The sequence below is a fragment of the Patagioenas fasciata genome, chromosome 6 (assembly GCF_037038585.1).
Source record: "Patagioenas fasciata isolate bPatFas1 chromosome 6, bPatFas1.hap1, whole genome shotgun sequence".
NCBI lineage: Eukaryota > Metazoa > Chordata > Aves > Columbiformes > Columbidae > Patagioenas > Patagioenas fasciata.
Window position 1 is genome coordinate 15,489,021 of NC_092525.1, and position 20,151 is coordinate 15,509,171.

Sequence of the window (20,151 nt, forward strand, 5' to 3'; positions counted from 1 at the left end):
TTCGGTACCTCCGAGCCGCCAGGGGGAGCCTGGGCGCGGGGTGGGGCCCGCGGTCCTGAGGTTCGAGTCCCCGGTGGAGGCGGCGCCTGGCGGCGGAGTCCCCGCGGGGTACGGGCTGTCATCACTTCCCTCCGCCGGCACGGCACATGCTGCTGCGCGGCCAGCTGCCGAACCTCCTGCCCCGACTCTGCGCCCTCCGCCCCAGCCTCGCCATGAGCAGCGCTACCGGCACCTTCACCACCGACCAGCCCCTCAACTACCGGGCGGGCGCCCGCGTTCAGCCCGTGGATGGCGGCCCGACGGAGAACGTGTACGAACCGGCCACAGGTACCCGCTCGGGGCGGGGGGTTGAGGCCGTGCTGAGGTGGGGGGTACCCCGAGGTGCTTCCTTGAGATCTGTAAGAAATCAGTTCTGACTCTCAGTCAAAACCATCCAGCGGTGCCCCATATCTTGGCAAAGGACACGATTTAAACATTTCTTCGTATTTATTTTGAGATACCTCAGTTTTGGCAGAACTTAAGAAGGAGAGCGTTTAACTATGACGAGGAGTGTGTAACAGGCTCCTGGAGCTAGTGGTAAAAGTACAACACACTGCAGTGGAAAACGGAGGCATTTTGTAACAGTTGGAGCTAATTAGTAACTAGAGCAAGACTGTGGAGAACGACAGATCTTTTTAATTAGACCAGCCGAATTGCAGCACCTCTTCTAAAGCCAATTGCAAATGAGTGGGAACCACAGTGTCAAGTTCCATAGCCTGGTATAGGTGGCTGGACTCAAGTCTTTAGGGTATGATGCAAGACAAACCGTGTTCTTTTGTGCTCCCTTTTCTGAGATTCTCATTTATTTCCCGTTTAAAATGTGCCCAGGTCGTGTGATAAGCAAGCTGCTCTGCTCTGGGGAGAAGGAGGTGGATCTGGCTGTGCAGAGTGCAAAAGCTGCCTTTAAAGTATGGAGTCAGATGTCTGGCATGGAGCGGAGCAGGGTGCTGCTGGAGGCTGCCAGAATTATTCGGGTATGTTGTGGGAGCTCACCCCCGCTTTTGGAGAGAGGTTGGTTCTGTCTCTCAGCTTTCTTATGGGTTAAAAATGTGGTTGCTGGGGGCTCATGGCAGGATTTCCAGAGCTCCAGGAGGAATGCAGGAGTTAAAACCCACCTTTGATCAGAAGAAACAGTAGGTTGCTTTGGACAGGGCTTTGTTCTTATCACTTTAATTGAGGCCAGTGTGTATCTCCTCTGCTTAATTCTGTTAGAAGATGTAAAACTGAAGCCATGCAGTTGAGATCCTGCAGGGCTCGTAATTCTTTTCACAAGTCCAAAGATGATGCTTTGCTGCACATAATTTCAAAGCTGAAATTGCATAACTGTCACATTGCTGAACTTTCAGCTTGTTGGACACTGTTGTCACATGACTGGACTGTGTCTTGCTGTAGCAATAAAAAAAAGTGAGAATACTGGTTTTTATCTTAGATACCAGATAAGACACTAGATAATACATGTGGGAGAGAGAGAGATTATACAAACAAGCTAGTTTTAATCACTAACCACTTTGTGAGATAGCATGTTCTTGGACATCAAAGTTAAACCCTGTTGAGGAACAGATTTGTAAGAAACCAGACCTTTCCCCAGTGTTTATATATGCTGCCAAGCTTCTGCCAGCCTTGCACAGCAGGGTAATATTTCTGCCTGGGAGATAGTCTGTTAAAGGATGCTTCCCAGCTGCGTTGTTTTGTCCGTCCTTCACCAAGTCCTCTCATTTCATTTTGAACTTGCTGTTTGCTTTTCCTCCCAGTTTAGTTCTGTGAATTTTAATCGTTTACCAGCCGGCTTCTGGGTTCAAGTTTGCTCATCTTAGATAAAAACAGGAATGTTAAGCAAGACTGGACTAGTAGTGAACGCCAGCGACTGACTGTTTGACATTCCCCTGTGATCAGTTGCCACTGGGAAATGGAAAAATAGCTACTGGGACTGTACCTGTTGGAGATGGCTATTTCTTACGGCAGAGCCCTGCTTACTGATGGCAGAGCCTTGTTTGGGACTTGTGTGCTTGGGAAGCAGCTGTCTCCATGTAGAGTTCTACTACAGGATTCTCTAACACGTCGTCACTGTCCTGCACCTCTCACAGGAGCAGAGAGAAGAAATTGCCACCTTGGAAACCATCAACAATGGGAAATCCATCTTTGAAGCCAGAGTGGACATTGACATATGCTGGCAGTGCCTGGAGTATTATGCAGGACTGGCAGGATCTCTAGCTGGTGAGAACATTACCAGAGTTTGCTCTTTATTCTCTGTCCTGCCGCTTGCGCTCCCTGATAACTTCCATGGCATGAGATCATCTTTGCTGCTGATTTCTCTAAGAGATGGACTGTTCCTTTTTCTGAAGATCCTGGAAGGGTTTTCAGAGATCTCTACCTAACGCTGCCATGCTCTGTGTGCACTTACTTTCTGTGAGCTTGCTGGGGTAGAAGCAGTGTGTCTCTGTTCCCAGTCAAAGTGAGATCTGGCCCTTGATGCTCTAATAAGACAGGGAGGGGCTTTGCTCTCCTCTACATTCTGACTGCTGCCTTTTTTTTTTTGCAGGTGAACACATCCAACTTCCTGGGGGATCCTTTGGATACACTCGTAGAGAGCCCCTTGGGGTGTGTGCTGGGATTGGAGCTTGGAATTACCCGTTCCAGACTGCCTGCTGGAAGGCTGCCCCGGCCTTGGCTTGTGGTAATGGAGACTCTGCCCACGCGAGTTTCTCTTTGAAGCCAAATGATTCTGTAGGGGAGAGTCATTTGGGGGGAAGAAGTCTAGGATTACCTTGAAGGAGGTGTTGAAGGACTGGCAGAAACTTCAGGCTGTTACTGTGGCAGGAAGGGAAAGGAAATGGAAGTGGGAACACAGCGGAAGTTAAGAGAGGCAGGGAATGCATCAGGAAGCAGGCTGATTGCTTGGCTTTCTACCAGATGAGGAACATCTCTGGGAGTGTCTGCAGCGCAGGACCAGCAGCCCCAGCTCCCCCAGCCCTTCCCAGCAGGAAGGTGCAGTTCCTCCCTTTCCCTGGTTGCAGCTGAAACTGTTTCCCCCTCTGTTGGGGGAATCTTCTGGGATCTGTTGAGACAAATCCATTGTGTGGGGTGGGGTTTTTTTGTTTGTTGTTGTTTTGTTTGTTTGCTTTTTCTAAAGCAGTTTGGGTGTTAACTGCACCTTGCCTCTGTCTGGGTTCCCCTAGGTAATGCGATGGTCTACAAGCCCTCTCCCTTCACCCCCATCTCGGTGGTGAGGTTGGCAGAGATCTTCACGGAGGCTGGTGTGCCCAAGGGGCTCTTCAACGTGGTGCAGGGTGGAGTGGCCACAGGCCAGTTCCTCTGTCATCACCCAGATGTGGCCAAAATCTCTTTCACTGGCAGCGTGCCAACTGGCATCAAGGTAAAGGCACCTTTGCGCTCGGGGACGTGAGGGATCTGTAGTGCCAGCCTTCCTCACGTGCCGCGGATGTTGACGCCTCCTTGAGCTTTTGTGCATGAGGCTTGTAAAGACGGGGTGCAAGTTGGCATTTGTGGGTCTGAGCAAACAGTTTGCATGTCCAGAGTTATACTGGGGCTCCAGGTAGCCTGCTGGGCATGAGCTTGGGCACTCAGTCCTTTCAGAGGAGCAGTTTTTCATCTTCACTGCAACCAGGGACTAAACAAGTGAAGTCTCAGAGCTGCCAAAAATCTTTGTGGGAGGGAGGGTATGTAAATCAGAGCAGCACTGGGAAAATGTGTGTTTCTGGTGATAATAGTTCTGCTTAGTGGCATGTGAGCCACTGTTTTTAAGCAGGAGATTAGTTTCTGTGAATTTCTCACCCTCAATTTATTCTTCAAAAAGTTGCAAGTCCCTAAAAAGACTTTTAAAAATAAACTCTGATTTGAAAGAGGGGAATTGTTGCCCCTTGCATGTGTGTACCTGTGGGGTGCAGTGACACAGATGCAGTTACGGCTTCCTGCAAATGACTCCTTAGGTTTTGTTGCTTTTATTTTTTAAGAAAACAGACCCTCTGAGACTGTCCCAGTCTGAACTAAACACACTAGGAAAACCAGCTTGCCCTTCATACTGCTTCTGTTACTGGTGAAGGGCCCTGTGGGGGCTCTCCCCTTGGGTGTATCTTACCGCCCTCTGCCAGCCTCCCATTTACCAGTGGGCCACTTGTGTCTTCTCTCCTTGTTTCCCTCAGATCATGGAGATGGCAGCTAAAGGGATCAAACCAGTCACCCTGGAGCTGGGGGGCAAATCCCCCCTTATAATATTTTCGGACTGTACCTTGGAGAATGCTGTGAATGGAGCCCTCATGGCCAACTTCCTCACGCAGGGTGAGGTGTGTGTCTGTGGGGCAGGAGCGATCGGCCCCATTGTGGTGGGGCAGTTTGAGAACTGGGTGGCAGAGCCAGCCTGGGACCTTGCATGGTAAGGGGTGCTCTGAAGCTCCCGTCTCGTCACCCTTTTCCCTGGGGCAGCAGGTTCCAGTCCAGTGCACTGAGCCACAGCCCTGTGGGGCTCTGTTCATCCCAAATTTGGGATCTCCACACGTGCTGCAGGTTTTGTGTAATCCTGTTGCTATAATTGGTTTACTGGGGTCATCTCTGGGAACTGGAAAGGCTGCTCAAGTTCTCTCCTGCTGGTGACTTGATGCGTTTTTGCCACCTGGTGGCATCAGTACCACTATGTCCAGCACAGACTGTTCAGTGCAGCTGGGAGCAGAGGGGTAAATCTGGTTGTCTTTGTCCCCTGGGACAAGTGACGTGTTCTAGCAGCTGTGCAGGGGCTTTTTGGAGAGCCTCCCTAGCAGCACCCAAGCAGGGAAGGACTGCAGAGTGCTGTGTGTCTTATTCTGAGCAGCCTGTCCTGTATCCCAGGTGTGCTGCAATGGCACGCGGGTGTTTGTGGAGAGGAAGATACTGGATGTCTTCACAAAGGAGGTGGTGAAACGCACCCAGAAAATTAAAATTGGAGACCCGCTTCTGGAAGACACACGGATGGGAGCCCTCATCAACCGGCCTCACCTGGATCGTGTCCAAGGCTTTATCAAGCAGGCGAAGGAGCAGGTGAGATTGTGATGCTGCCTTATGCCTGCCCTGAAATGTCTGTCTCTCTCATTAGACAAACAGACTGGCAGCTTTATTCTTGCCCCATGCTTTCCCAGTGAAGCTGGTTTTTATGTTGTGGTTGAATTATTTGATAGGTGCACTTGATAGGTGACCCAGTGCATGTCTCTAAATCAGCATTGAAGGTGATGTGGCTTTGCATATCCTCATGTTGCGAAGTTTTAGAGGTTGTGAAATACCCAGCATGGCAGTGTTTAAAATAGGAGAATTCATACATTTGAGCTGGTATCTCTCTTAAAAGTTGTGGTGACACCTTGCACACTTGTCTGTTTTCTCATTTTGGTTCCAGTTTTGTTGGTTGCAGAAAGAGCTTTCTAAGGATCAGAGGCCAAATTTACAGGCAGCTGGAAACAGTCTCTGTAAGAACAATAAGATCTACCCAGGATTTTTTTTTCTCCAGGTTTTAGTGTAAAAGTGTTTTAAATGCCAGCACTAGGTATATGAGCAGCTTGTAGCCTATTTGGGATGGGCTGTAGAAGGGGAACTGAGGGAAAACCAGGAGGGCTAGACGAGGTTTTGGAAGTTGGAAAAGACATGTGGAAGGAGATGTGAGGAATGAGAGATCCCCATCGCTGCAGTGGGGTGTTTTGTGGAGGTAGGTGTTTCTCACCAGGTGATTTGCTAAGGAAGTGATTGACTTGCTAATGAGGGAAATCACACAATGTGAAGATGTAGAAGTTAATGTGATGCTGAGGATCTGCTCCTAGTTGTAGCTGCTTCTCCAACCTACAGTGGCTCCTGTGGCACCTGCACCCCAAAGCAGCATTGTTTGGACTTTGACAATGGGTCTCACCCCCTGGACCTGATGTGTGAGTGATGCTCTACCAGCAGTCCTGACATGCAGAGACACCAGGCATGTTTTTTTCTGATAGGACTGCAAACCCAGCAGGGAGTTTTGTCCAGCCAGAGCTGCAGCAGAGGGGCAGATGTCCCTAGACGCACCTGCCCACCCTCTGCTTGGCTCTTTTTCAGGGGGCAGAGGTGCTCTGTGGAGGGGACCTGTATGTACCAGACGATCCGAAGCTGAAAAATGGCTACTACATGCGACCTTGTGTGTTAGGTACGATCCTTCCCGTTCATGGTACTGCCGTCTTCTATATGGATGTTGCTGAGTTTTTTCTGTAGGAAGCTGTGTTCAGTGTAACCTGTCTCTGTGTGCATCCACAGTGTGGACAGGTGTATGGGTGCATTAGAGAGCTGAGGGACGCAGAACTGCATTCAGAGAAGTCTCTGCTGTTGGAGGGTCTGATGGACATGGGCAGTTAGTGCCTTTGCTGCCTTGAGATGCACGGTGGGACTTGCTCCTCTGCTAGGCGGGATGTGGGGGCTGTGCAGTGCTGAGTGCTGTCTTGGAAGCTGCGTGGGTTGCTGAATGCACAGGCTGTTCTGCTCCCTCTTCCTCCTGAAGCACATGAGCTCTGCCATGCTTCCAGGGAACTGCAGGGATGACATGACGTGTGTGAAGGAAGAGATCTTCGGGCCTGTCATGTCCATTCTGCCCTTTGACACAGAGGAGGAGGTTGTGGAGAGAGCCAACAACACCAGATTTGGCCTGGCAGGTGGCGTCTTCACAAGGTATGACTGGGTAACATGGCTGCTGTGAAAGTGGTCTAGGGAGGGGAGGAGGGAAATACTGCAGCAGCTTGATGCTCCTCTTGCCGTGCCTGGCATGGGCATCAATATCTTCTTCCAGGCAAGCTGGAGCAAGGAATAGCCAAGAGGGAACTTTGTACATGACTGCACAACTCCTCCTAGTTTTTCCTGAGGGGTTAGGTGGGCCCGGCTGTCCTTCAGACTCCTTCCAGCCTGTGCTTGGCTTGCTGTCTGCCTTCCTGCATCTCCAGGAGACGTGCACCAGGAGCCTGCCGTGCTGCTGTAAGCACGCAAAGATGGCTGCTGGCTGCTTGCCGCAGCCTCATGTCCTTGTCCTGCCCTCTCAAATCAAATGCGGTTTTGAGTGTCCTTGGGAATAAGTGCTACATCCTTTGAGCAGGCAGACACAGAGTATGGCAGGTCAGGCTCCAAAAACCATTGTGACCTGCTGGCCTTTCTCTGGTGGGATGTCAGCTGGCAGAGGATGAATGGGAAGGCATCCAGCTGAACTGCCCTTTTCCTGCAGGGATATCCAGAAGGCTCACAGGGTAGTAGCTGCTCTCAAGGCTGGGATGTGCTTCATTAACAACTACAACATCAGCCCCGTGGAGCTGCCTTTCGGAGGATACAAGGCATCAGGTGAGCTCCGTTTGATCCTCCCTGGTAGGACTACATGACAGTTCCAGAGGGCACGAGTGGTGCGTGGCACTGCCTGGGCCTGTGTTCTCACTTCTGACTTGTCCCTGCAGGATTCGGCAGAGAGAATGGGCGTGCAGCCATGGAGTACTACTCGCAGCTGAAGACTGTCTGCGTGGAGATGGGTGATGTGGAATCTGTGTTTTAGTGGCTCTGGGGCCTGCTCAAGGAACCACAAGCCAGTTCTTTCCTGTCAGCCAGACATGTGGATCATTTGCACAGCAATAACGTGCTCTAAAATTCAAAGTGCCTGGGAGGGGAGTGTAGCTGGAGCAGCAGAGTAGGGAGCACAACTAGAGTGGCAGCAAGCTCAAGCATAGGATAGAGCGCTGCCTCTCTTGAAACTTGAGGAGTCTTGAGACTTCCTTGCTACAGGCCTACTGTTCTTTTAAAGTTGTTGCTTCATTATTATGTTTGCCTACATCTTTTTTTAGCAAATAAACACTAACTCTGTTTGGAACATCTTATCTCAGAGTGACATGAATTGAGGGGTGCAGAAATAGGGCTGCTGCTGTGTGGGTTAAACAGGTTGCAAGATGGCTTTTCAGTCACTAAAATCATAAAAGCTCAGGCATCTCAGCCTGCAGGGCAGGATTCCGTAGTCCTACAAAACCACACTTGTAGCATTCTGCAAAGCTTCTTAAGAAAACCCTCTAACTTCAGAATGAAAATACAGAATCAACAACTTCATTTTATTGAATGTGGAGAAAACAGAACAAGGAAATGATGTGTTCTAAAAGAAAACAAACACAAACTCCTTTAGTTTCGCCGGCAGCCACTCTGATGGTAGATCCAGCCAAGGTGCTGACAAGCCGAATACACGCTTGTGCCCACCAGCCCAATCAGTGCAGCGGAACCCATGGCCCCTCTCCTTCGGTTTTTTGGATCTGGAGAAAAAACATGTTTTGTCAGGTCAGCAGCCCATTGCTGAAGGACTACTGCATCCTGAAAATTAGAGGAAGCATGAACTAGGGACAAATCCCAAATACCTGCCCTCAGTCTGTGCTACTGTGAGTGCTGCAGGGTACAGACCTACCTCCTGTATAGTAGCCATGGGCATAGAGGATTCTCCCAAGGATCCAAGTGATGCCCAGCCCTGTGGCAATCCGCTAGAGAGAAAGGAGAAGCATTAAAGGTTTTGGTGACTTGCTGCTTTGTGCGCTTAGCTGTTAGAGCAGCCCTGCTTCAGAGAAGCAACCACCAACTGCGGCACGGGTCCTGCCTGTGCAAGGACACTGGGGAGTCGGTGACTCATGCAGCATCCTGGGGTGAGTTTTGTACAGGAGGAGCCATTTTCAGGATGCCATGTGCTGCAGAGCTTTGCTGTTTTGTAGCACAGCTCTTGCCAAGCAAGGAATTGTTAAGTCATACAGCAAGCAGATGCTGAATCTCATTCAGCCACTGTCCAATTAGTGAACAAAGCAAGTGCAAGGATCCTGGAGGCAGCTGTTGCCCCAGGCCCCTCTGCACTGCCTCCAGCTGGTGTACAGATTTTCTTCTTCAACGTGTTACAAACTTCCACCTTGCCTCTTAATTTAGAGCTTCCTGCAACATTGCTCCAGTTTGCCAGATTTGCTTATGCTTCCTTCCCTCTGAAAAGGAATATTCAGTAAGGACCCGATTTTTCCATTGGTGGCAAAGAGCGAGCTACTGATTTTGGCCTCCCCACACACCTGTGTCCTTGTGAGTTGCCTACATCTTTCAGTTAAAATTACTCCAGGCTTTTTTTGATCCTTTGCACACCTCCTTTGGTGGTGGAAGTGAGTGGGAAGATCACCAGGTTCCCCATCTATTCTTAGCTGATAAACTCCTCATGAAAGCGTGCTTAGAAGCAGGGGAAATGGTTCCTGTCTAACAGGACCGTACAGGGCTTGAAAGAACCAGGCAGGGTTGGTGGGACCCTTCCCACTCATGGTGTGGAGGCTGCAAATGCTTCAGTTTATCCAACAAGGCACCCTAAAGGGGTCTAAAGCTGAAGCAGGAGTAATGCCTTTATTAAATACTTGTGGATCCCCTGTACAAGACCTTCCCCAAGTACATTTTCAAAAGGGACACAGCTGTGAAGCAGTCTGCTGCTAGCCAACTTGGCTTCCAGGTGGGCTAGCTTGGCCTGCTGCCCCCTGCCCTCCCTAAGTCAATGAGTAAGAGCAGAGTTGAGTCCCACAGGCCTGCAACGCAGCATCACTTACCGGGTGGAACAGTCCACTGGTGCCTAAGAAGAACAGGAACGCGGGGTAAATTTCCAATCTGAATATAAAAGCAAGGAGGTTATGTTTGAGCTGGAGTTACTTACAGAGAGGAAACTGCAGAAGCTGTGAGCATCCCCTGCTGGGGTCTGACTGTTATGGGTCTCTGTGCTTGGTGCTGTGGTCAGAGATGGAGGGAAGAGGGAATCTGAGCACACATAGACTCAGGGACATCACACTGTGTGCCCCTCTCCACGGCCACCTGCTTTGTTTTGTCTTTTAAGCCACTGCTAGATGCTACATACTAATGCTAACTAACCCAGGAGGAGTTGTTCCCAACACCACTCTGATGTGCTGTTGTAGCTGGGTGGACTTAATGCCTCTCCCCAGGGAGATCTGGGCAGCACAACAGATCAGCAGCCCCAGACAGACTCTTCTGGAAACAAGGCTTCCAGTGTCTTAAGATCCACCCATGGAGACAAAGAGCTGGGCAATGGGGAAGGAAGAAGAGGCTTCTTCACAGCCCCATCTCATGGTTTAAGGTATGGTAAGGAGCCAGCACATGGCCTCACTGTAAACGTTACATGGCCACGTGTTTTCCTCAAGCATTGAGCCTGAACCCAAGCATGTGGCAGCAGCAAGCTTTCAAGGTCTGCATTCACAGGCAGTACTCACGTGTTCTGGTGTGCACGCTGGATGCAGTTGAATATACGCCCGTTTTCAGGGTCTGTGCTGTACATGGTTGGATACTGCCAAAAAAATAGATCAGCAGCAGCAGGTGAACAAGTGTGGTTTGAGCTGGGGAGCCTGGCGTTTTCCAGCAGCGAGGAGCGTGCCCTGCAGCACCTCTCCCCACAGAACCCCAAGCTGCAGCAGTGCTTGCAAGGCTGATTCACATTGACGAGTCAGAGCCCATCTCCTGCCCTGTGACCCACAGCTGCTTTGTTGAAATTGCCGCTTGCCCTAGGTCAGTTCCTGAACTCCCTGAGCAACGTGACTACCATGGAGGTGGCCCTGCTTTGAAAAGAAGATAGCCAGGTGCTTTGTGACCTCCCTGTTTAAATCCCATCTCTCTGGCTGCGAGAGCAAAGCAGCATTACTGAGGATGTGTCCCATGTCTCCTCTGGGGAGCTGGCAGTGGACATCAGCCAGAAGAGGCTGGGAGGATGCTGCCCTCCTCACTGCTGCAGAGCTGAGCTTCTCCCAGCCCGAAATCTCTGTGCATCCTGACTTCATGTAGTAGGAGTGGGGTGACCCCAACAGGCACCCGGGGCCTGCAGCACACCCCTTTTTGCCACTTCCCTGAGTGGGAAAGGAGCAAAGGAATGTTTGCATTTGGGGTGGCACAGGAACCTTTGCTCTGACTCACAGGCAGGACTGGCCACCCCCGCCAAGCCTACAGCCCTGCCCAGCTCATGGGCTCCTCAACAGATGCGAGGGAAGGTCACTTTGAAAGATGGCTTGTGATAGGGCTCACGTGTTCCCTCTGAGCTTGAGAAACCCTCCTGTCACTTATGTGCCACTGCCCTTTGTCCCCAGCACTGCATCGGCCTTCTCTGCAGGAAAAAGGGCTGTGTGGTTTCTTGCTTATCACAGTTTCCGAGCTCAAAGCTTTCAGCCATCTCAGCTCGGTGCCAGCTGCCCAATGTGCCAAACCCTGAGCTCTGTTGTGCCGTCTGCTCCAATCTGGAGAGCCAGAACACCAGCTCCATCCCTTCTGTGAACATGTGTGGGGCAGGAACTGTCAGCAGTTCACCCAAAAATAAGCAAGGTGTCACCTAGCTCATCTGCAACATCCCCTACAGAACTGCTCTGATCCTCCCGCTCCCTCAGCCTGAGCACTTACATCCACGTTGTACTTCTTGCGGGCCTTGGCCACGTTGACCGCGAGGTGTGTGACCAGGACAAAGCTGGCAGCCCCCGTCAGGATGACGTAGCCATACTCCTTGGAGAGAACAGCCATCTCGGTGCTGTCAGAAACAGAGAGCCCGTTACTATTTCGGGGTCCGACTGGAGAGGTGGCAGCTCACCCCATGCAGATGTGTGTGGAAGAGTTGCTGGGCACGGACCCAAGCCCTCCAAGCACGGGAGGGGTAGACAGAAACTGAGTGTTCACAGCCACTTCCAACACCAGAACTCAGAACCACCAATGAAGTCAGGAAATAGATTCAAAAGAAACCAAAAGAGATTGTTTTGACTTTTTTTTTCATGCAGGAGGAAGCAGACCTGTGGAACTCCCTGCTGAGAGGTGCTCTGAGTGCAGCCAGTTTTCATATACTCAAGGGGAAACTGGGCAAGCTCTGGGAATGAGAGGTAAACTGGGAATTATAATACAGACAACCTAGAACTGTCTCAGAAATACCCAAAGCTGAAAGGAGCTGGGCTATGTGACAGTTAGTTTGAACTGCTAACATCATCCTTACATAAAATAGCAATAAAAACCACCACAACAACTGCAATAACGACCAAACCTTTTCAGCAAAAAGGCACTGGCAAGACAAGCAATGCTGCAGCTTCAAGGAACCCTCTCAGAGTCACAAGTCAGTGACATGTGGCTGCTGGCACCTACCAACGCCAGCACCAGCAAGTCTGCTGGCCAGGGGACACCGGGGCCTGCGTGGTTTGTATTCAACGGTTCTGGCTTCCTTGCACAGGCCTGAGACAAAAGCACGGGGCAGAAGGTGCATCCAGCAGGCTCTGCCATGCTGCCTCACAACCTGCAAGTGAGGACAAGGGCCCTTGCGATTTGACACTGGTCCTCTTGCACAATCCCAAACCTCAGAGGTTTGCTATCTGCAACAGCCAAGATGGCGCTGCATGACACATCCCAGAGACCTCTCACCACCACTGAGCCGACTCCCTCTGCAAACCAGACCCCAGCTGATGCCTCTCCCCATCTGGTGCCTCCACAATATAGCAAGGTTTTGGTGTGTGCCCTGCACCGTCCCACCAACACAATCTGTCAGTGGGGGGAAAACGGGCCACCTCACAGAACCAGTGCAAACAGCCTTCCTATTGCAGCAGCATCTCTCGCAAGGGATCTTCAGGGACCACAGCCTTTTATTTCTCATTTGCAAGGGATTATTATTGACGGAGCAAGGTGAAGACATCACCTGGCTTTGTCCATGTGAAGTTTGGTGAACAATTTTAAGTAAGAACATTGAAAATCTCAAGTAAAGTAGAAACGGCAGCTACACCCACGTGTAACAGAGGTTAGTGCCTGACAGATGAAACACTGAAAATACAACACATTCCTGGTGCATAGAGCAAGCTGATGGTCACATTTCCCTCTTTAAATTATAAGGTGGGTGGAGAACCCCACCTGTCAGCAAGGACAAAGCATTTTATCCTCACGATAACAAGCTATAACCTGGGGCAGCAAAGAGCACAGTTCAGTCACATTAAGCCAGGTGTATTACAAAGCTCCTACTCTTAGGCTACTGGTATAAAACTCTACCGTAAGCCTTTGCTCTATCACTCTGGAGCCCAAGGACTCTGGGTCTCTCTCGGACCGGATGCTGTGCAGCTGCTTCCGGATTCTGGTGGCCAGTGCGTTTCTGCAACCTTTGTCTGCAGCTGCGAGGGCTTTGCTGACAAGCACCCGCACTCCGCACATGGCTGGATTTGTATCTTCCACGCAGCAATGTTTCAAGCCGGATTTACACAGCGAAGAGATTGCGGAGCATGACACAGCACAGATTGGGAGAAAAGAGCTGCACGGGGCGCTTTTGCTCCAGAGTAAGGGTTCTTACCAAGTCTGCCCTAATGCTACAGTTATTATGAATCAGCAAAGCCGATTAAGTCTCCTTGTGCAGGGAATTTTTAGGGAATAGAACGTCTCTAGCACCGTGGCTGGTATCTTGAGCTACCAGATACAAGCTCAGGGTTTCAAGCCAAGGGAGTCTTTTGTCCCCTCTGTCACCAGGCGAGCGGGCAAGCTCAGCCGCAGCGGCAGAACTCCCCGCGGGGCCAGACTCGGCCTGAACTCGTCCTACAGGCGCTTTCTCGCAGTCAGAGGGATAAACGGGAAGTCAAGGAGGAGGGTGACCGCGCTCGTTGTATTTTCGTTATCATCAGGATAATCAGCACAAGCATGCATCCGCTCCGCCCGTGCCCCCTCCCCGGCCCCGGGGGGCCAGCCGGGGGTCCCCGGCCCGCACTCACCGTCCGGTGCGGCGCAGCCCAGCACAGAGCGGAGCGAGAGCGGGAGCGGGGCCGGCTCTGCCCGCGGCACCGCCCGCAGGCGGGGCCCGGCGGCCGGGGACGGGCGGTGTTCTGGAACACGGGTTTGGCACGGATCTTTCTAGATCTGCAGCGGGGTTTGCCAAAATGGTGTGTTCCAGGACGGCCGGAGGGTTGCACAGGGTGTGTCTGTCCTACCCGGTAGCTCTCCATACGTGTCCCAGCACATATATATCCTTAGCAAAGCGCACCGCCGTGTCCACTCTTAACCATTTTTGTCATAGCAATTACACGAAGATTGCAGCTTTGATTCACAGCCTACAGTTTAACGTCTCTAGGACAGCACTAATTTGTACTATGCTTGCTGAAATCTTCTCCCACTTTTCCCTTTTGTTGCGGCAGGCCCTGCTAGTATCGGATGCACAAGCCGCTGTTTCACACGTGGAGCTGCTGTACTCGGTCATGTAAGCAGATACTTCTCTTGGCGGTTACCAGCGTTAGTGAGATGAAGGATCTTATTCACATCTCCCTTTATTCTAGTTTGTATATGCAGCCCCAGGACTCTGGCACCAAAGCACATGCCATTTCCAAGAATAGTTGGAGTGTGTGTAAGCAACATTTTTCACATTTTAACCCCCCCCAGTTTTAGGGATATGTGATGCAGAACTGGAGCTGGACTTTCCAGTTCTGTCAATGTTCACAAACCAGCTGAGTTACAGGAAGTTGTAAGGGGACAGATGGTGTCTTTTGCTGTCACCAGTGTAATGGGGAAGAAAGCAAGACCCAGAGGGATCCCAGGCCCCTAGGAGTCTTGGGTTTAATCTCTTTGCTTACGTACCTGCCTGTTGACAGCAGAAGGCTCTTGGATTCCCTGCGTTGCAGAAAGTTCTGGTGCTTTTGAAGTGGGGGGTGGGGGACAAGGTGCACCTGGCACACTCTGGGGCTCCAGTGAACTATGTGGGCTGTACCCAAGAAGCTCTGCTGGGCTCTCTGGCCAGAAAGGGCTGGGTGAACCCCTTGGCTACAGCAGAGTGCTGGGGCTTTTCCCATGCCCCGGGTCATACCTCTTCAAGTCTGACCCTATGGCCCTGATTTTCTGTGGTCTCATAAAGCAGGAGCATAAATACCTGGCACTGTGCACACCTCTTATGCCAGCCCCCCCCAGATGAATATTTTGCCAGTGTCCTGAGTCCCAGTGGAAGAAGACAAGTGGAGGTAGCACAGTGAGTGAAACTGGAGCACAGAGACTTTTTCTTCTATTGCAGTTTATTTTCGCTTCAAAAAAATAGCATCTAGAGCAGGACATCATGTGGGAAATCAGGCAGGAAGGGCTTGCTTTTAGTTCCCACGATGAGAGTCCAGAAGCATTTGTAGGGCTGATCCTAAGTGACTGTGTCTTCCTCCTCCTCCTCCTCGTTCTCTTCCTCCTTCTCCTCTTCCCCCTTCACAGTGTGGACTTCATAGATGACAGCACAGACCCCGGCCAGCCAGGCTGCCACAGTGCCAGCAAAGAATATGCAGAAGCCAATGAGGCACAGAAAGATGTAGTCTTGCTTGTACAGTTTGGTCAGGCAGCTGAAGTCGAGCTGTGCCTCCACTGCAGGTATTTTCAGGGCTCGCAGCCCTGCTGGGGTGTAGCAGGTGATGTTGTCGCCATCTGCAGGGGGATAAACAGAAGCTAGACTCTCTTTATTAAGCATTAGTTAGCAGGAGTCCTGCTATAAAAATGATGGAGGAGTTTGCTAGACTCCTGAAAAATGTCTACGGACTTCACACCCCTCTCCTTTAGGCTTAGGTAAAATCAGACAGGCAAACCCTTGCCAGGGAGTCAAGTTTGGCAATGGGAGTGCTTTGCAGTTAGGCACAGCCTCACCTGCCCTGTGAGACAGGAAAAGGAAACTCGTCAATGATTCAGTTCTACTGAAATGATGACTATACCCTGTTGTATTGTAATATATGCCACGACAAAACAGATGCTGGCTTTTCCCTCTGAAGGTAGCAAAGGCTGAGTGTGGTAAAAAGCACCGTCTCCTTTTGGTGTCTGTAGCGGCACTGTTCTCTCCTTTTCCTGCAGGTTTTGAACTCCTTGGACCAGGCACAGTTACAGTGCCAGACACAGGCTGGTCACAACTTCATGCACTGGATGGATAGGCCTCACGGAAAGGCAGCAGGGGAGAGGACCAAGATACAGGGGATTTTTATTATATTACCTTACATTATATGATATATTACTGAGTGATATAACTGCAGTGGTTGCTCATGGCGATATCTCATCATCCCAAGTATAACTCTCTCCTGTGGGCATCCCTCCAGGACACAGCAAAGCCCAACACAGCAGGGAAGCAGAGCAGCTCCACAGCCTCCCTGGTTTCTTTGGCTTTCCTGTTTTCCAGAGCATGGTGCAGGGAGCCACACTCATACCCCTGGACTTTGCTGCCCCTTCCTTTCCTACTCCTGCACTCTCAAATTGCCCGCAGTGAGATTTATTCTCTTGTTCCAGGGTTCAGTGTGTTAAATCCAATGTTACTGCTAAGAACAGTACTGCTTGTAACATCTATGAGGAAAATAAAAATCTTTACTGCCTCTAGGGAGCTACTACATCTAACAAGACACAGAGATGCCCTTAATTCGGTTCTGTCCTAACACCAGCTCCCATTTGCCCTTCCCTTTTCTCCTCTGGGCTCTTTTGTGCCCCTTTCTTCTTTGATGGACACCAAACTTCCTTGATTAGTATGTGCTGTGCTGTGTTCCTTTTCAGTTTGGAAAATCACGTTCATGTGCTGCAGCTGCAAAATAAACCTTTGCCCCTGGGACCAGTGCTTTTCTGGGAAAGGGAGCTGGTGATTACCCTGCCTCATGAACACTCAGTGTCCATGGGCCAGTTCTAGAATCTCTCAATATCATGGGAAACAGCTGATTTGGGGATCCAATGTGCTGTAAGGAAAGAATTCCTGGATATCCAATATGCTGCTGCAGCCTGTGGGACTCAGCACTCACCTGCATTGCATTTCTTGTCTTGGAAAACTTAGAGCAAATTTGCTCTGGGGTGCTGGCAGAAGAGTGGGAACATATGGAGCCTCCCAGCCCTAAGGATACGGCTGCTTTTCTGAGCACAGCTAATATTCTGTTTCACTTAGACCATGAAACATCAGCTGGGACCCAAACCAGAGCTCCCATGGGAACAGCAAAGGTCTTTTGCCAATTTCTGCGCATTAGGTCACAGTCTGACACAGAAAATCAGTCAAATGTACCTGCTCTGAGGGCTGAGGAGCACCATAATGGCTGGAAGTTGCAGGATTTGTAATTTTTTATGTGTCCGAGCACAACAGCTGCTCTGCTCTTAAGGAAAAGCTCACTATGTACAATCTTCATGTATGGAAATGGTTCGGGGGAGAGCAGGGTGTGATCACAGCCCCACAGAAGTCATCAGCTAAACTCTCGCTGGCTTACTCACTACCCAAACTTTTCCTGGAGCCCCCGTCAGTGAGAGATGAGAGCAGAAGAGGAGCTGCCTGGCTTGCAACCCAGGTTTGTTTTCAGCACTGAGCAGGACTGCTGTAGAGGCTGCAGGAATGAGGTCTGCCTGCCAGCAGGTTGTGCGGGAAGAGGCCGGTGGGAGGTGTTGGAGGTGATGGGGACACTGACAAAACGGCAGAGGGCTCAGGCCTGGAGAGGCTGCCCCAAGCAGGTCAAAACAGAGGCAGGAGAGCATTTGCATAGAGAGAAGGGGGTTAGCTGATCATTACAGACATGCTGGTGCTGCAGCAGCACCAAACGATCAGAGCAGATGGAGACAAGGCAGGAAATTCAGAGCAGCAGCAGCTTTCCCAGCGCAGATCTCCCCAGAGCCACGTTGGGCTCCTTGTTCTTGGTGCTGCAGCCGCAGGGGGCTGTGGGCACAGGGACACCTCCTGAGGCTGGAGCAAGGTGTTTCAGAGCTGCAATATCCTCACTACAGGCTACGCTTCCCTGACTGTCCTGAGGATGAGAGTAAGTGTGAGGGTGGGTGGAACCCAGCTGCTCCCATCCGTGTTCTGTGCAACACCAGAAGATGGGCCCCACAGCCAACATGCATCAGCACAGTTTTGGGAAAGAGAACAGAAGGCCCTCTCCGTTCTACACAGATCTGCAGGAGTAGGGAGGAGAGAGGTCCTTTCGCACAGCCCTCACCTGGGAAATGAACGTTGCTCTCTGTCATCCAGGTGATGAAGTCCAAAAAGGAACAGTTGCAGTGCCACAGGTTGTCACTGAGCCCCAGAAACCTCAGGTTGGGCAGATCCCGGACAGTGCTGGTGTCCAGGAATGTTAAGCCCGTCCGGCTCACATCCAGGTGCCTCAGCCAGGTGTTGTTGGCGAAAGCATCCTTCTCGATGGCCACAAGGTTGGGATTGTCTGAGATCTTCAGCACCACCAGGCTGAGGAGGTATGAGAAGGTGTTGAAGGTGACTTGTGTGAGGTTGTTGAAGCTGAGGTCCAGATAGACCAGCTTGGCCACACCAATGAAAGCAAAATCCAGGTCATCCCCCAAGAGGTTCTTCCTGCAGTCCAGGTAGACCAAATCAGACAAGAAGCTCAGTTCTACAGCTGGCAGGTACGAGACGTTGTTCGCCGCCAGAATCAGCTGCCTGGTGTCCAGCGGGATGGCTGCAGGGAACTCCTGCAGCTGTTGTCCTGTGCAGTTCACCTCCAGGTACTGACAGCTACACCTGCTCGGGCAGTTGGTCCTCTCCGACGCCATCCCCATCCCCAGAAGAAACATGAGGCTCAGGGGCCGTGGTCTACCTGAAGGAGACATCGTCCAACACCTTCCCGGCTGCCAGCAGCCCTATGGAAGCCGCATTACTGTCACGGCCATGCCGAGGAGGCTGCCGGGCTGTCAAGAAGCACTTTGTGTCCGAGTCTCACCTGACTCCTTGGCAGTGCGCCCAGCTGGAAACTGAGCCCAGATTGTACAACGGCAAGTGCGGAATGGTGGCTGCAGCATCTCCATGTCGCGCTGGGTGCCAGGTGACACCTGGGTGATGTCAACGGCTTGCAAAAGCTGCCTGGCTTTGGGCACGGTGCCTTGGCCTCACGTGGTGTTGCTCTCGGCTGGGTGGAGGTGCAGGGAAGGTTGTGCATGGGGTGTGAGCACCCAAAATGCACAGAGCAGGTGTGAACGGTGCAAATTTTGTCACAAATGGTGTAAAAATGCAAGAGGTGGTCACTCGTACTGGTTAAGCAGAAGAGGAGGAGTTTCTTCTTGTGGTTCACCAGGTGATTTAGCACAGCATAGATTTCATCCCCATGCAGAATACACTGTTCCAGATCTTTTTCAATCCATTTGCACATCACTCCTTTCACATGTACATTTTTAATTGCATCAGATATATCCTTGTAAAGATGCAGCTGGTCAAACTCAATGCCATGAGTTATGAAGTAATCAGTGACTGAAGAGAGCAGTGTCATTTCAGGAAGAGAAAGAATGTCCATAAACTGCTTAAGTGAAGGACCTTTGCCATAGAATTCACTCATCTGGTACAGGGGGATGTGCTGCGTACCACCGTAGAGTTCAATTATGTCTTCATCAGGCACTGTTTGGAGACCTCTATATGCTGTCCACAGCTGGACCAAATGGAAAGCATCAATCTTCATCAAAAGACTCTTGTACATCATAGTGGAGTCCGCATAAGGCAAACCCTGGAATGTAGTCATACTTTCAAAGCCCTTCTGGATACTTGAATTGTTCTATGAGGATATCTCTGGCCGTGTTGAAAATCCTAGAGTGTAGTCAATTAGAATACTGTGCTAATGTGTAATCATAGTCAAAGCCATATATCTCCATATGGCCCAGGCTGATCTCATTGTTAGCACAGTGCTGCACTGGAGAGGCTTTGTCTCCTTGCAGGACATAGGACAAGGCAGCCAAGGGGGACTAGATGATCTCCAGAGGTCCCTTCCAAGCCTAACTATTCTGTGACTCTGATATTGTTCAGGGACTTTGCGGTGATGAGGAACGACCCGCACTGGGACGCAGACAAAGATGCACACAGAGGCAGAGATCGTGTTGAGGAAGGAGTGCAGAGCCCCTCTTTATTAGCCATTGATGATAGATTTTACAGATATGAGCCTGGACTAAGAGGTTAAAGAAGATGTTATTTCAATAATTGTTATAGCAAACACACCGCACTCGTGTCTGAAGGGGCATTTTCACGCAGGATCCCGCACTCCCTGGCCTTCGCTCTCCCCCCAAGATGGATGCACTCACCTCCTCCCCCCCCAGTTTTAAGCTGTAAGGTCCTACTTGTATTTACCAAAAGTAACTGCAGACTACACTAAACGCCTGCAAGGTAAAGTCTAGCTTGCATTTTGCTGGAAAAAATAGGAC

General features: G+C 50.8%; 3 protein-coding genes and 1 long non-coding RNA gene across 4 annotated transcripts; 2 read left to right on the forward strand and 2 right to left on the reverse strand.

Moving 5' to 3' along the window:
* The first annotated feature begins 72 nt into the window (after positions 1–72).
* On the forward strand, positions 73–7,876 carry ALDH9A1 (aldehyde dehydrogenase 9 family member A1). Its single transcript, XM_065842581.2, has 11 exons — positions 73–327; positions 868–1,013; positions 2,124–2,253; positions 2,579–2,713; positions 3,216–3,412; positions 4,200–4,340; positions 4,879–5,067; positions 6,100–6,187; positions 6,561–6,702; positions 7,247–7,359; positions 7,470–7,876. The coding sequence occupies exons 1-11, from the start codon at positions 147–149 to the stop codon at positions 7,562–7,564; spliced, it is 1,557 nt and encodes a 518-aa protein (XP_065698653.1). The 5' UTR covers positions 73–146; the 3' UTR covers positions 7,565–7,876.
* A 211-nt stretch (positions 7,877–8,087) lies between these two features.
* MGST3 (microsomal glutathione S-transferase 3) lies at positions 8,088–13,911 on the reverse strand. The gene is made up of 6 exons (XM_065842453.2): positions 13,767–13,911; positions 11,449–11,572; positions 10,278–10,351; positions 9,606–9,663; positions 8,453–8,525; positions 8,088–8,303 (listed from the first exon to the last, which is right to left on the reverse strand). The coding sequence occupies exons 2-6, from the start codon at positions 11,563–11,565 to the stop codon at positions 8,176–8,178; spliced, it is 450 nt and encodes a 149-aa protein (XP_065698525.2). The 5' UTR covers positions 11,566–11,572; positions 13,767–13,911; the 3' UTR covers positions 8,088–8,175.
* LOC139828265 (uncharacterized) lies at positions 13,157–16,595 on the forward strand. The gene is made up of 2 exons (XR_011739679.1): positions 13,157–13,340; positions 14,187–16,595. It is a non-coding gene; the product is annotated as an uncharacterized lncRNA (long non-coding RNA).
* On the reverse strand, positions 15,167–18,579 carry LRRC52 (leucine rich repeat containing 52). Its single transcript, XM_065842454.2, has 2 exons — positions 17,955–18,579; positions 15,167–15,441 (listed from the first exon to the last, which is right to left on the reverse strand). The coding sequence occupies exons 1-2, from the start codon at positions 18,577–18,579 to the stop codon at positions 15,167–15,169; spliced, it is 900 nt and encodes a 299-aa protein (XP_065698526.2).
* Between the last annotated feature and the right edge of the window lie 1,572 nt (positions 18,580–20,151).

What these genes read in the sequence shown, in the direction of transcription:
- MGST3 (XM_065842453.2), bottom strand. Translation starts at nt 11,565, where the DNA reads ATGGCTGTTCTCTCCAAGGAGTATGGCTACGTCATCCTGACGGGGGCT. An exon ending in GCAAGAAGTACAACGTGGAT is followed by an intron (nt 10,352 to 11,448) that starts GTAAGTGCTCAG and finishes TTTTTTTGGCAG; the next exon opens with TATCCAACCATGTACAGCAC. An exon ending in CCATGGCTACTATACAGGAG is followed by an intron (nt 8,304 to 8,452) that starts GTAGGTCTGTAC and finishes TTTTTTCTCCAG; the next exon opens with ATCCAAAAAACCGAAGGAGA.
- ALDH9A1 (XM_065842581.2), top strand. Translation starts at nt 147, where the DNA reads ATGCTGCTGCGCGGCCAGCTGCCGAACCTCCTGCCCCGACTCTGCGCC. An exon ending in ACTTCCTCACGCAGGGTGAG is followed by an intron (nt 4,341 to 4,878) that starts GTGTGTGTCTGT and finishes CCTGTATCCCAG; the next exon opens with GTGTGCTGCAATGGCACGCG. An exon ending in GCAGGTGGCGTCTTCACAAG is followed by an intron (nt 6,703 to 7,246) that starts GTATGACTGGGT and finishes CTTTTCCTGCAG; the next exon opens with GGATATCCAGAAGGCTCACA.
- LRRC52 (XM_065842454.2), bottom strand. Translation starts at nt 18,579, where the DNA reads ATGTCTCCTTCAGGTAGACCACGGCCCCTGAGCCTCATGTTTCTTCTG. An exon ending in GAGCAACGTTCATTTCCCAG is followed by an intron (nt 15,442 to 17,954) that starts GTGAGGGCTGTG and finishes ATCCCCCTGCAG; the next exon opens with ATGGCGACAACATCACCTGC.